The sequence below is a fragment of the Protomyctophum bolini genome (assembly GCF_963924005.1).
Source record: "Protomyctophum bolini genome assembly, chromosome: 14".
Lineage (NCBI taxonomy): Eukaryota > Metazoa > Chordata > Actinopteri > Myctophiformes > Myctophidae > Protomyctophum > Protomyctophum bolini.
Window position 1 is genome coordinate 32,118,387 of NC_137875.1, and position 15,782 is coordinate 32,134,168.

The 15,782-nt window shown below is 41.7% G+C and overlaps 1 protein-coding gene across 1 annotated transcript in view; it reads right to left on the reverse strand.

The window, feature by feature from the left end:
* The window catches only part of rgs7a (regulator of G protein signaling 7a), a gene marked incomplete at its 5' end in the record, with an annotated part of 69,865 nt that overhangs the window by 16,420 nt on the left and 37,663 nt on the right, over nucleotides 1-15,782 (reverse strand). Inside the window, 3 exons of the mRNA XM_080781283.1 lie at nucleotides 475-581; nucleotides 6,600-6,650; nucleotides 11,056-11,152. Coding sequence (XP_080637409.1) covers nucleotides 475-581; nucleotides 6,600-6,650; nucleotides 11,056-11,152 — 255 coding nt within the window. The remainder of the gene's footprint in view (nucleotides 1-474; nucleotides 582-6,599; nucleotides 6,651-11,055; nucleotides 11,153-15,782) is intronic.

Consider the following 15,782-nt stretch of genomic DNA (forward strand, 5'->3'; position numbering starts at 1 on the left):
GTTTTCAGCTCCTTGTCAGTTCGTCGTCGTGATTGCTGTGGTCAGTTCCTTGTGTTTCCCTAGTTAGTTATTCCAAGTCCTAGTTATGTCCTAGTTGTTTCACAGTGTGTGTTCTTGAGTATCAAAACCACTTGAATTCACTCCTCTGCCTGTGCCTGGTTCGTTCTGCACCTGAGTCCTACACCTCCAGAACCACATCATGACACATAGATAGAGCATCAGTGTATTATAACCAGTAAGACGCCTGAGGGCGAGAAGCAAAGTATAAAGTAATGGTTAAAGTGATTCAAATCTAAAATGACACCGTTGCTTTCCCGCTCTTAACGGGTCAAAAAAGCCACATGATTTGTGTAAAGCAACTGACACTAATGCTCAGATTACCATACTGTATATCCTTTGATACTTCTACAGACAGGCTACGCCGTCACTTTCTACCATGACAAGAATATCATTACATGATTGAGCGTTTCTTACCTGAAACCTATAGAAAGTGCCGTCATCTTTCAGAGTGAGCACGTGGTCTGAGATGGGGAAGAAGTAGCCATGGGCGGCCATCAGGGTCCCTAGGTGCAACGCCTCCACTGGAACAAACAAGCACAGTCCTTTCTATTGTTCGTGACTGTAGACTGTCTTGGTGAGAGCGCATGAGAAATGCACCCCAGGTATCACACACACACACTCAAACACGCACGCACGCACGCGTACACACAAACAGACAACCCTGTACATGTGTATATTGCAAACACATGAAGTGTACATTAATATTCACTGATGCGCACATATTCATACACACGTTCCTGACCCTTCAGATTTGTTATACCTTCTGTAGGTCTCTCTAGGCCAGACTGGCCTATAGGAACATGGATAAACCATGACCCATACATTTATAATTACATATATGTTTACTCATAAATACAATACTCTACTTCTCTGCTCCAATGTACTATGTTGCTGCTGCACGTGTGTGTGTGTGTGTGTGTGTGTGTGTGTGTGTGTGTGTGTGTGTGTGTGTGTGTGTGTGTGTGTGTGTGTGTGTGTGTGTGTGTGTGTGTGTGTGTGTGTGTGTGTGTGTGTAGGTGAGCATGGTATAATGCTACTGGAATATCCCTGTCATTTTGTCAATAGTTTATTTTAAACTAATCTTTTTTTCTGACACCAAATTATTTCACCCATTTGTTCTCATTTCTTTTTATAATCACTCTTCACTGTCTTCAGTCTCTCTTCCTTTTCAAAACCTCTCTCTCTCACTCACACACTCACACACTCACACACACAGAGCGCACATGGTTCAAATGTTTGCACTGCAGTGTAGATTCCGAGGTTTTATCAACATTATTCAAGTGAGATGCGTTGGTTTTATATAGACTATAACAGCAATATTAGGCTAATAGCGACAAATATGCATGACACCTGGATTTACCCACGGAATAAAGGTTAAATATTATCATCTATGATGTATCGATACAGACAGACAGACAGACAGACAGACTTTCTGTCTGTGGTCACAGCTGTCCTGTGCTCTCATTGGCTGTAATACAGACCTTCTCGGTGTGCGGCCACAACCCCGTTCATACTGTAGTCAGTTGGCGAGAGAGTCAAAAATCTAATCGGCTAGATATTCAGAAACGCTCGGGAAGGCATCGGGCCATTAAACAGCCATTCATTCATCCAGACAGCGAAGTGTGATGATGAGCATATGCACAAAACATAATAGCTAATTTACAAGCTCACAGCGCGTCACACAGACTCACGCTATGACATGTTGTGAGTTTGTAGATCTGCCATTTTCTGTGCAAGACATGCTGCGCAAAAGGTATATATCGGGCTGCCAAGTAAGGCAGACCTGAGACCCCTCAGGGAAAATATCCCACAGATTGAACAGAAGGTATTGCCGGGTGCTTGCCAAAAAACCCAAACATTTGGAGCATGGCCAAATATAATGCGATTACATTTCTTAAGCCATGTTATATATTTAAAGAAAAGTGGTGAGAAATCTAAATTGTATTTGTGTCATTTAGATGAAAGCCTAGACAGTATAGGTGTGTTTCCATAAAGCCATTTTTTTGCGCATTAAGGGTCTTACGCAAAATCTCCTGGATGGAAATGCCTCTAAATGCAAATAAGTCTCCATTTGAAGGTGGCGGATTTTGGCTTTTTCGAAAGAAAGGAAATACGCAAATAGTGTATGGAAACACTAATTAGAAAGCATTGAACTCGCATTATATCGCTTTTGAACAGTTGGAAAATAAAATATAAAAACGATGGGGAGGCATGAGTGAACGGTGCATGGGAGGGTGGCTAGAGAGGGAGAGGGAGTGATGTTGTGGATACATATGAGGTCCCAATTTACTACTACCCGACCCGTCCGATTAAGAATTGTGTAGTGTGTTCAAAGATCCCATATGAAGTCTGAATCATCTAGAGTTGATCGGGGCGCTCCGATCATTTTGATATCTGGATCGCTACTGTATGGATGCAACACACACACACACACACACACACACACACACACACACACACACACACACACACACACACACACACACACACAACCGAGTAGTGGATTAAACTTTACCTAGCTGCCTGGGTCCCTGCAGGCTATTCGATCCAATATGCTTCATCTATTCTTATATTATATTTATATTCATTGCATAAGATAAGCAACCTAAACGTGTAGGCTAGGCTATAGCCAATGAAACAAGTTATTCACAACTGTTTGCAGCTGCAATCAATCAATTTACACTATAAATGACCAGTATGCTCCAATCGAGACCCGCAACATATAGGCTACATGTGCCCCGAATATATTAAGACAAGCATTACACAACAAATCGTTCTTTGTACGTTCTTTGACTGCAGGTGTCAATACTGTGAAAGCAGCAGATGCCCGCTGGCGAGCTGCTGTGGACTGGCTGACGGTCGGTCAGCCGCTGACCAGGGATCAGATTACAGCGCAGTATATGGGGTCCCGTCCGTTAAACTGAGAGCACGCACAAAGCGCATCAAATCAATGGTGTGAACATCGATTAGGAAATACATGAGCCTCACTTTACTGGCAAAACAGTCCCACCGGCACCTACTGCATATTTCATGAACTTATTTCATATGCGCATTTTATCAGTTTAATGGAACACAGACAATTCGCTTTGCTTTTTTCGACTTAATGAATATACGCTTCCTTTTTTTGCAAAGGCTTAATGGAACCGCACCTGATGTCTGTCATACCCATCTCTATGATGAACAGAGCTATAGATTGAGGTTTTATCTGCCTTACGGAAATATGAACTAGACATATATACTGTAAGAGCTTCACATTTGTTGAAATTATTTGTATTCAGCAAATGCTGATCCATGGTTGTATTGTATATGAATTCCATTGGCCCTTCAGGCTGTAATCATTCAATCGTATAACTGCAGGTGTTACGAAAGGTGGCATTTCAGTTAAATCCGTCCAAAGGTTTTCCCTCATAATTACGTTCAGTCATAGTTGAAGGTTTATATGATGGAAAACAAATCACTGCGACCAATTAACATTGCTCCGTACAGTATTGATACAAGCACAGTCGCCTTGTGGTCAGAGTGACCTGCTGTCCTATAGCCAAATCTGCCAGAGCGAAATCATTAGTCTGTCTATGTCTGCGACTGCGTGTCCTCAGATTTGGAGATTTGGGTCAAACTAAAGACTGCAAAATGGTACCTATAATCATGCCTCCCTGCTTGGTACTCAGCATCAAGGGTTGGATTGGGTGTAAGTCTTTGCGTCATACTAGCGTCATATCGGGTGTACTTGTACAACGAGCTGCCTACGGAAACAGGAGATAGGATCCTGGTCTCAGACTATACTTATACAGGAATGTTACAGTAGACAAATGGAATACCATTATTTTAAGTACATCATGCTGATTAAACCACATATATGCTACTGCTGATTCCCCACTAACAAAGGGTTCTTTCAGTAGTATACTTGGGGTTCTGGTACTCCTCTCCTAGTTCCTGTGCATGACTACCTGCTTACTCCTTATTTAGATTATTATTGTCTCCACCAGTCCGAAGGCATGAGGAGAGAGTATGTTTTGCACAGTTTGGCCCGGACGATGCCAAACTGTGCACACCCACTCCCTGGATGCCGAAGACGAACCTCTTTGTTTGGCATCCAGGCCTGTCATAGCACAGATTTTATCCATACATCACGCTAATCGGTATACAATATCTCTACAGTCACGTGTTCAACACACATCTGTTTATATATTACTCCTACATATATTACTCCAAACATCACAAATGCTATTATCCTGGTGGAGACCTATGTGCCCCGAGGGGCACTTTTTCTAGTTAGTAGTCTTTCTACTCCCATCTGTATCTCCATTTTCTGTATTCTGTACTGTCTATCTATCTTCTCTATTTTTTTGTGTTTCACATTTTTGGGCCGGGAACCAATAACAATATCTAAACCCCCGAGACAATGCTCAAGAACATCCTGACTCTCTTTAAAACTTGATAGTTATTTTTATAGACGCAATAGCGTGTAGAGAGAGAAGGAGAAATCCATTGGTGGCCAAAAAAAGGGAAAAAAAGAAAAGCACAAATAGCCACGGTCCATTCGGTTCAATGTGTACACTGTCTCATTTAAATTAACACTTGAGGATTTTACAGTGTAGTTTGGGTTTCCAGAGATGAAAAAGAAATTAAGAAAATCTATATCAAATGGGCCTTAATTCATATCAAGGAGAGAGGGAGGGAGAGAAAATACAGGCATGCCATGAACACAACATACAGGGATGCACATTATGTGCACGCACGCACCTGTACACACAAAGGAACTGCAGAGGGATGTTGAGTCAGCTATGTGTGAACAATACATCACTAATGTGTGTGAATCACCCTCTACCACACAGACACGCCACTGGAATGTACACATACTGTACATAAACGAAAAGTGACAGACACATTGTGTACACACGTACAGTACGCACACACAAACATCCTTTCAATAAATCAAGAGCAAGAACAATCAAACACTATGAAATGACACAAGACTCACGCACGCACGCACGCACGCACGCACGCACGCACGCACGCACGCACGCACTCAAGTTTATTGGGTTCCTGGTCTGGACACTACTGTATAAACTCATCACCATACCTAGATCCCAGCAAGAGAGGACCGACTGCTCAAAGGAGAGAGAGAATATTCAACCCCCCTCCCTCACAATAGCTCACAATTATGCATTGTATCTATTTTTGACAATCACAGAGTTATTAAATTAAAACTTATTAAAAGGCTTCCCCAACCGATACAGATAACCAGATACAGTATGTGACCTGTGGCCCTCAATTGAACCTGTGTTTGGGCGCTCATGTGCTGGATTGAGTTTTCAATCCAGCATCACTCCAGAAATGCTATTTGGTTCCACGGAGGTGTTCATGCACAGGTTACTTTCCTTACCCTTTTCATTTCCATAGAATTTGTACACTTTGTATAAACAGTCCATTACTGTTCCAGATGGCCACTAGGTTGCTGTCCACACTGCGCCGTATACTGGGAGCTCTAGGGAGCACGTGCCAATCTCAACGGGGCTGCCGTGATAAGTGAGTATACTGTAGCTTCAGGTTCCTCTGGCTTCACATCAGTAAAGATCTAAACTGTTCACATCATGTGGCCACCATTGTTAAGGATTGGCTCAATGCTCAGTGCTTGATATGGAAAATGTTCCACCCTCGACCGGAAGCCAAGGTGAAGTGGTTAAAACAGCGCAGCAAATCACTAGGACTGAGCTGCCAGCCATGCAGGACCTTTAGACCCAGACGGTAGCACAGTGAAGATGTTGTCATGCCGGCTTTCTCAATCACCATTAACAAAGGTCAAGGGCAAGCTAATGAACGACTTGGCATCTGCCTGCCTCAGTGTTATATCATGGCTAGCGCTGTACCGCCTTCTCCAGGGGAAAGAGAACCAATAGCATGAATGTTTTTATTGTGGGTGATGAGGAGGGAGTATCAAATGTGTGACTGGCATCTTGCAGTCTACAATTGTTTTCTGTGTTTTCTGTTGGATTACAGACAGGCCTATCCTCTCTCTCGGTTGGATGACATATTCCTCATTAGGGCACATCTATTGACTCTTCTCAGTCTTTTGTTTGGATATATTGCCTAGAAGGTCTCTGTCTTAAAGAGAATGTGCACAGTTCAGAGGGTGTAGATAGTTGATCAGTTTGATAAACTAATATTGTTCAAGCTCCAGTATCTCAGGGTGAGAAGTTTTGCCTTACTATTAAACTTAAAATATATAAACTAAACAGATTATTTGATTAGCCTTCTTTATTTAGTGGATTATTAATCATTTCACCTCCTTCTGTCTAAACGACCTTCAAGGTCGTTTAGACAGAAACTACTGCTCTATAAGTGAAAGACAGTGTACGGGACAATTTTCTTCTCATGATTCGCATTTGGTTGCCGGCTCCGACGCACCTGTCCTTGTAGGAGTGCACAAGGCCTTTTCGCTACAAAGGTTATGAAAAGAGACAAGGAACATCTCAGAGTATAAGCTAAGATTTTTCATCTCACTCAAATGAAAACTTGACTCTCCGCTGGTACGTTACCTTGGTCTTCGATGTTTAGATTCTTGAGCATCCACTGCACAATTTCTGAACCTGGAACGAGAGAAAATTTAATATGTATCACTGAGTCAAGATATAACCAAACATACCTTATTGCATGAAAATGGAAATGGAAGGCAAAAGAGTTGCATCTCCTCCTGACCCTGTCCACCTCAACTCATTATAGCTTACTGCATGCTGCTCCTCTCGTCGAGCACCGTGTGGGTAGATAATAGGCCATCCAGTGCCAGATATACTCTCCGACACCCCCTCCAAGCCACCTCTCCTTGGCTTTACCCCATTAATACAAATGTCCATAGTGGCATAGTGGCCAAGGGCATGCTCAAAGTACCTGTTGTATAACAACATAATTTGTCTGAGCCAATTCTAAGATGCAGTCTGTTTTGTGGTTATGTAGCACTATATTGGATCACTCCAATATAGTTCCTCCGATAGGCAGAGCCATCGAGCGGACTTACCGATGATTTCCCGTGCTATACAGTGTTTTTAGCCCAAGGAGTGTATTTTGTGCAAAACTAATGCTTGAAATGGATTCAGAATCATGAAAAACCCCTAGTTTGACATGTCACATGCTAAAAGGAAAGTTTGACATTTTTGACATTTTTGCCTGCCATAGGATGTTAATGGTAGGGTCACAAGAAAACCCTATAAAAATGCTCAATACTGACAGCCAGTCAGCAAGTGGATCCATGAATGTATGTATAGGCCTATAGACAATATTTTAGGCCAATGAAAAAGACTATACCAAATTTCCCACCCGTCCACCTCGGCCCAGATTTGTTTTGGGCTTTTATGCCTTTATTGATAGTTACAGTGAAGACGGACAGGAAAGAGGGAGGCATTCAGCAAAGGTCGTCGTGAACGGGACTCGAACACGCGGCGCGCTGTCAGGCCAGAGCCTGTATGTGGCATGCGCCTGGACTGCTATAGGCCAGAGGGCGCACATTATTATCTTTTGAAGAGATTTTTTTCCGGTGCGCAATTTTCAACGTTAAGGTTAATGAATTAATTAATGAATTCATTAATGAATTCATCTAGAAATTAAAGTGTCAAAAGCATTAGTCATATTCACGTCACAATGTTCTGCCCTGTGGGTATGCTATACCCTCACACAACATTTGACATAGGTGTTTTGGCTAAAATTACCATCCAAGCTATTATCACTGTCTATCATGTTGACAGGTGAGCAGGCTACTGGAGGCTGGGAAGATGCACCAAAAGTGTGAACAGGAGAGGGACAAGGTCCCATGCTCACATGGTGAGACAGAGTTTCAGTTTAGTTCAGTTTATTTTTATTTATAGTGCAACATCACCCCAAGGGGTCTCTGTGCACTTCACAACAATACAGACACTCTCCATCATTCTAGCAGTGTATGTCCATGTCTGGAACTCGTTGCCTCTCCGTGTCTGTAATCGGTATCTGAATTTGCTCCGTTTTTATACAGTTTTTTTTTATCTGGCTATGCTTATTTTTATGATATAATTCTAATTTTCTAAATTTCTTTAATTCAGAGTACTTTTCTGCACTACCTATTTTATTCTTGTATGAATCTATGCTGTCCTTTAACTAGGAGAGTCCATAGAAAAGAATACCAGCACTCACGTTATATCCAATAGGATTCTTGTTTATTTTTCATTTTCCCCCAGCAGCAAATAACATACGTAAGAGTAGCACTTTAAACTAGGAGAAACATAATTTAGTTTTAGTTTTTCTGAGGCTGCTTGCAGGTGGAAAGCAATTTAGTTTTATAGTCAGGACATTTACTGTGTACACAGTACTCTGTGAAAACTTACACACAACTTCCTCGAAAACACAACATAACTTTGTGTATCAACTCTTGCATACGTACAGTATGAACTGTGCAGATTAATGAGGGGATCGCAGCTGTCTTAATGGAAGCAGCTACAGTGAACATGGACTGCATAACTAGATGGGTTCTTCTGGGGATTAGTATCATTAATACAACCCCCATTTTCACACTTCCGTGATGTAATGTGATGACCCAATTTCAAGGATAGAGCTTAAATGAGATGTGTGCGGTAATCCCCTAACAAGCCTGTTCTCCAGTCCAGATTGATTAAAATCACGCAATTCTCACGCTGTGTGTGTGTGTGTGTGGGGGTGTGTGTGTGTGTGTGTGTGTGTGTGTGTGTGTGTGTGTGTGTGTGTGAGAAAGCATCTTATCTGTGTCATTTTAGATTTGAGCTTTAGGAACATATGCTTTTCAGAAAATTCTTATGATTTAGAACAGTGGTTTAGAACAGTGGTCTTCAAAAATAACTGATATACAGGATCACAACGCATGGCTTGGTGCCGTGCTGCGAGTTTGAACATATTTTTGAATTATTTCGAAAAATATTGAAAATGTTTGGACAATTTTGAATATTTTTTATATATGTATTTTAATGTAAATCTTTTCTGAGGCTCCCTAGCACAAAACATTTTCAGATGTGGGTTCCGAGGCCAAATACATTTTGAAAGATTTTCAGAACTACAGATTTAGAAGGAATTTGTAGAACCGGCCTCAGGTCTTAAAATCGGTTCACAAAATAGACATGTCTTCCCCTGCTTCTGAATGAATGTGACAATTCTTCCTAGTCTCTTGTGGATTTCTGAGTGGTACACCAGCACAAGCCAACATGCGTGAAAAAGAGGGGAAAGGGGGGAGAGGGAGAGAGAGAGAGAGAGAGAGAGAGAGAGAGAGAGCATGCTATCGCACTCAGACATGATGTGAGAGTGCACAATTGCACACATTTTTGTTCCCTCAGGTGTGGAGCACTCCAGTCAATGTTCCAGGAATTCCACTCAAATCACATACAACATTATGATATCAACATACATTAAATGTAGCTGTCACCATTGCGATGCCATACCGTATTACTGATGCATCCTAAGGCACTTTGACTTTACTCAAGCTATCTAAAGCTCTACAATCTAGAGGATATTCCTATTTGTCCACAACTGTGTATCTTGGGTATATTTCCTAATAACTTCAAAGTTAATAGTAAAAAGAAGAGTATGATTACTTACTCTCTTCTCAAGGTTCAAGGTTGTCTTTATTGGTCTCCCTTGGGAGACATTTCTACAGGCAAACCAGACAAACCAGACATCAAGCAATGGTACAAAGAACTGTCAAATTGTCTTGCAGTAGAGAAATTGACTTTAGCCATTAAAGGTAAATCTGATGAGAAATATGGGGACAGTTTTATTAACAAGAGAGCTATAACTGTAATGTTTTATATAATTGAAAAAGATATTGTTTAATCTGTAGGTTTCATGTCCTAGCCAGCTGGTATGTGAACCCATGCAACCTCCCATGTGGGAGATACATCATCCCTGCTTTGCCATGGGAGATGACGAGATTGTTCTTAAGAGATTCAGGCAGGGCTACTCAACCAATAGGCCTAGGTGTCACACCACCCAACACCAGGATCAAAAATGCTCCATGGAAGTGTAGAACAGCCACCTCCAACCACTGCAGATGTGTTAAATTGCTTAAAATAACATTTGGATTGCTGCATTAATGCAATTCTCCAAAAACCACAATCCGTTTTAATAAATCACTGTGGAATCACAAGTTCCTGTAATGTACAGTGTTAGCCTGGATCCAGCCCAAAGACCCCGCCCACTCTCTACAGTCTGATAATCAGGCTAGTAATGTGCAGTTCAGAATGAAGGTGTGAAAAATGAAAGTTATAGGCGTTGGTTTTAAGTTGCTAGACACTAATCCAATCTCACAGCTAGTGCACCATCTCCCTCCTGGCTGGTCTACATGGCTGTCAGGCTAGGGGAGTGGGCTTCCTAGTCACCAAGCAGGTGTCAGTTTGAAAGGGGGAGTGCCAGAGTGTTTAGGAGTCTATTCGAAACAGGTGTCGGTCTGGAGTTGGGAGAGAAATGTTTGGGAGTCGCAATGGAGAACAGTTTCCACTTTTTCCTGCAAGTTATTGTCCACATGTAATAATGTCAATGGAGTATTGGATACTAAACAGTGTTGGACTTGGACCACAGTGAGCTGACCAAGTGACAGACATATTTGGATCGGTGCCAGTTGAGCAAGCCAACAGGTAGGCTCATAACGCAGACTTGAACCTAACCCACGTATTAGCATGATCATGTTTCCCAGAGTTGTGTTGTGCTGTGACATTAGTATTGTTTGTGTAAGTCAGTGTAGTGGACTGGAAACTGAAACTGCAAATTTTGCAACAACACAGGAAACGTAATTATAAGTTTCGCTTTGATATCTAATTGCTGCGGTTTTCAGTTACTGCAACTTGATATCTTTTATAATTCAAACTACTGTAACCCTGCTCCACCCAAACACCCCCTTAATGATACTTTTGTGTCCGTCTGATATGCAAGCAGACATATTTCTAAATGCGTCTAATGATTTCTTGGCACAGACATACTGTACATACTGTACAGTAGCAAGAAACTTACCTGAAAAAACACTGGGTATCTTGGATAGAAAACTTTTCACTGTGCGGATGGGGATTCCATTTTTCTCCTCCTGCATGCGGGCTATTACATCCTCCATCTGAGCAACAGAGGGACAGAGAGAGGGGGGGGGGGGTCGAGGGAAAAGAGAAAAAATTGATTTGAGTCACCTTGCCTGGATGAATGAGGGAGGAAACGAGACATGGGTTCAAGTGTGGTTCAGACATGTCTCTTGAGAAAATGCAGGAGCTGGAGAGGGCGTTGGTGACTAATGCCTGCTCATACATTTCTTTCTTTCTTTCTTAACATCCTTGAATGCAGATTGTGGCCCCTAGATGTGTCACAGAGACAATATTTTACTTATTGCTGGCTGTCTGAATACTTTTTTTTTTTTTTACATATTATTGAGGGGTGCTAGCCCTTCCTGGTTTAATGGCTGTTTTTAGTTCAATGTTTGTTTTAAAAACGCCATTGACAATGAAGGGAAAATGTAGGTCATATCATCATATTGTCTCTTTATTGTTAATGGCATTTGATGTTTGTGTTGGCACAGTTTGTTTTACATCACCATTACATCACCTAATCATGACGTGAACTTTAATATATTAGCGCCCCTCACTTCACACAGGTGTGATTTTTGCGTATAGCTACTTGGGCTGCTATCAGAATGAACCTGTTTTCCCTCTGACAAACCCCTGCGTTCTATTTCTTACATGATACTTCCATCCTCAACAGCAGTGAGGCTCACACTAAAGGTCCCAAATGTAAACACAGAGTTGGGGAAAATTAACAGCCTTTTGTTTTAGTGCTCCAAACACGTGGAATGACCTACAGCTTAAAGATCTGTTCTCCCATAACATACGGTTAAATTTAAATCTTTGATTGCAGACTTACCCAAAGTGTGCAACTGTTTTTAAACATACGTGCTACATCACACGATGAGGAAAGCATTCTGTTCTGTTTTTGTTTATTGCTTTTAAATGTTTTTTCGAGAGTAAATACAGGTTTGAATGACAAAATGAGGAATTTATGCAAATCTTTGACAATTACCTTTTTTAAACTCATATTATGCATTACAATCTGCTCCCAAAACATTTTTGACAGACCCTAATGGCCCCAGCTTTGACTGGCCACATAGACTCTCAAATGCAAAAAATGTAATGGTCTTATACCGTCTTAATTTATATTGCACATTTCTAGTCAACTAGTGTAGACCCCATATCGCTCTACTACTACACATTCACTTTCACACCTTCACTCATCGCGAGTAGCTACTGTAGGGGTTCAGTGAATTTCTCACTTCATGAAGTCAGAAAGAGATAGGGATCGATCTGGGAAACATCCAATTCCAAGAGAACCACTCTATTGAGTCCTGAGCCATTGTCGCCCACACACAAAACACGCATACACACAAGGCCAGTCACTGGGACAAAAACCGTATCCGCTGTACTGTACTGTACTGTGGCGTGCAATCAGAACAGAGCAGAGCGAACAGCAGAGCCTTGCCGTGATATGTCAGCCTTCACGGATGGATGCCAAGAGATCTCCCCAAACTCCTTCCTCTGGCATGAATAAAATACAGTAAAAATATCACGCACACATGTGATCAGTTGCATAAAAGCACAGCACAAAGACTTGGCAACATGAAGTCAAAACAAAGATGCAAAAACATACAGTCAAAAATTGGCGATATTTACAGACATTGGACATGTTCATGCACACACACAGCTGGTAGGTTAGATTGGTTATTTGTCAGTGAGAATTAATCCACAGCAACCAAAACAAGACTAGGTCAAAATCCAGTACAGGATATGGCTGGATCATAATTGGAATAAGTTATTAAATATTTTTGAGGTGCGCTAGCCCCTCCTATATACAGGTTTAATGTTTGTTTTTCCATAAACAAACTTCACCCATTTTGCAAAATGTCATATATATGAAGATTTAGAACACTTTCCTGGGCGTCTATGTGGTTTTAGATATTTTAGATTTTAGCAGTGAGCCCAGTGTCTCTGCTGTCATGGACAGTGGGCTCTTCCTTCCTGGACTACATGTTGTCTCAATAAGACAGCCCTCCCACTATCCACAAGGAGGAGCAGTGCACCAAAGCATCATGGGAATTGTAGTCCAGGAAGGAAGTGAGCCCAGTGTCAATGACATCAGAGACATGGGCTCACTGCTAAACTCTAAAATATCTAAAACCACATATTACACACATAAAGACCCCCAGGAAAGTCTTCTACATCTTCTAAACATCTAAACGTCATTAACATATATTTATTTAGCAAAATGGGTGAAGTGTCCCTCAACATCATTGACAATGGACAGAGTTTAATGTTTGTTTTGTCGTTTGATAATTACGTCATAAAAGATGTGTATATATATACATTGGTAGTAACAGCGCCCCTCACTTCACACAGGTGTGATTTTTAGGATTCCGTCTTCTAGACTTGATTAATTATTCAATATTTATGAAAGGAGGATTTTGTATGCATCTGCCAGGTTGGGCCCCTTCTCCAATGCATCATATACTGTAGCTATACCTACGGTGTCTGTAGCTCATCTGTCTCAGTAACACCAAATAATATAGAAATGTAATATCTCTTCTCTCTCTCTGTCTGAACAATACGGTAGCTCTCTCTCTTGCAGCTCTTATTTAGCTGTATGCCTGTGCTTCATCATTGTCAATTAAGACCCACTATAACTGGGATGGTTTCAAGCCTCAGGGTGTTTGATGAACTGTAAGTTTTTCAGTATAACAATATGCTACTGTATAGTGCTACTCACTGTACCCATGCATATAGTACCATTCACTCCAATGATGTAGGCTTGAGCAAGTAAGCCGATCAGTGCATGTCTTCCTTACAGGCAACGCAAGCTTTATGAGCTGACAAAATCCTGACTCTTAAATAGTCTTTGTTTAACCCATTTAGGCCTGACCTAAAAAAAATACAAGCTCGTAGCGCGCCACTCACAAGCTTGTAGATCTGCTATTTTTCAATAGCTAAATTCTAACATAATGTTTAAAACACCAAAAGGGGTTCCCGTCCAAAATGGGTTTTAAGTTTTGAAAACATTAGCACCAACGAGCTGGCCAGATGTATGGAAAACCGGGAGACGATGGAGGGCTCGTCTGAGGACGACCTGGAGATGGAGCCAAAACTAACTTGCGACTCCTGAATCACTGCGCTCTAGGATCAGACATGAGCTCTGCAGTGTTGTTAACTCTGCTGTCGCGATGCAGTGTATCCAAAAATGGAGATGGAGGTGGTGCGCCTCTTTGCTTTCCTGGCTGTGGACTAGTTTGCTGATTTGGCTCCCACAGTGTCAGCTTGCTTGTCACCGCGGTTCTGGATAGCCAGACACAGCAGCCTCATACTTCTCTCTCTGACCTTTTTCTGTGATGTCTTTGGTATGTCCTCGTAGAGGTCCCATTTCTGCTATGGTCCACCCATCATGTGACACCCAATTTCCATTCGTAGCATTCTTGTGTAGAAGCCGTCCAGGGCCCTTTCCTACTGTGCTGATAGTGTCCATGTCTCTGCCCCATACTACAGCAGTACTAATGATAGTGTCCATGTCTCTGCCCCATACTACAGCAGTACTAATGATAGTGTCCATGTCTCTGCCCCATACTACAGCAGTACTAATGATAGTGTCCATGTCTCTGCCCCATACTACAGCAGTACTAATGATAGTGTCCATGTCTCTGCCCCATACTACAGCAGTACTAATGATAGTGTCCATGTCTCTGCCCCGTACTACAGCAGTACTAATGATAGTGTCCATGTCTCTGACCCGTACTACAGCAGTACTAATGATAGTGTCCATGTCTCTGACCCGTACTACAGCAGTATACGAACTTGACTCCACTACGAATAGCCACCTCTTGAGGTCTCTTGAGGTCTCTGTAAGTCAGATTTCCATATCCATGAAACCATATAACCATAAGAGAATTCAATCAATGCAAAACTTGACCTGATCTGAAACAATGTAATAAAATGAAGAAATGTATACATCTAACACTATCTAAAAATATATATATATCAGATTCAATTGTGCACATGTGCCATGGTAATACCTAATAAGACAGGGGGGACTTTATAATACACTTTTTCTTAACTGATTTATAAATATACTCGTAGTCGTACCCCCCAGCTATGGCTTCTGCCATCCAAAGTTTGGATCTAATTTGTGACTTTGTACCGCGTCCCTCCTGACATGTAAATGCTTCTGGCGAGAGGTAAGCAGTGTGTGCTTGCACTGATGATGGCAGAGTGTGTGTACTGAGCATGTGTGTGGGGGGGGGGGGGGGGGGGTGGGCGAAATCGTTCTCTTAAAGTGAACGCGGATGGCGGCACAGCTTACCGTCATAAATGCTAATGTTAGCTGGCATAGAAAGTATTAAGAATAACATTTATTAAATATTTAAATTCAGAAGTGTGGTGTAGACGGGGTGAAAAGGGGCACCAAGTAAAGTCCTCTGGAGGACCCTGTTCAATTAAGTATATTTGGTTAAAAAAAATGTAATAAAGTATGTGCTCCAAACCTCAACCTCACTATTGTTTTACTATTCTGGCAGCATTCTGCACACACAGTTGCTTGTAAAACCGATACCCACACAGCCAATGTGGCTGTCAGGTTGTTACAGGCAAACTGATTAAATATTTGCTGTGGTGTGAACCACTGTACTATAAGCTGTTCCTAACGGCAGCCGACTCATTGCTGAT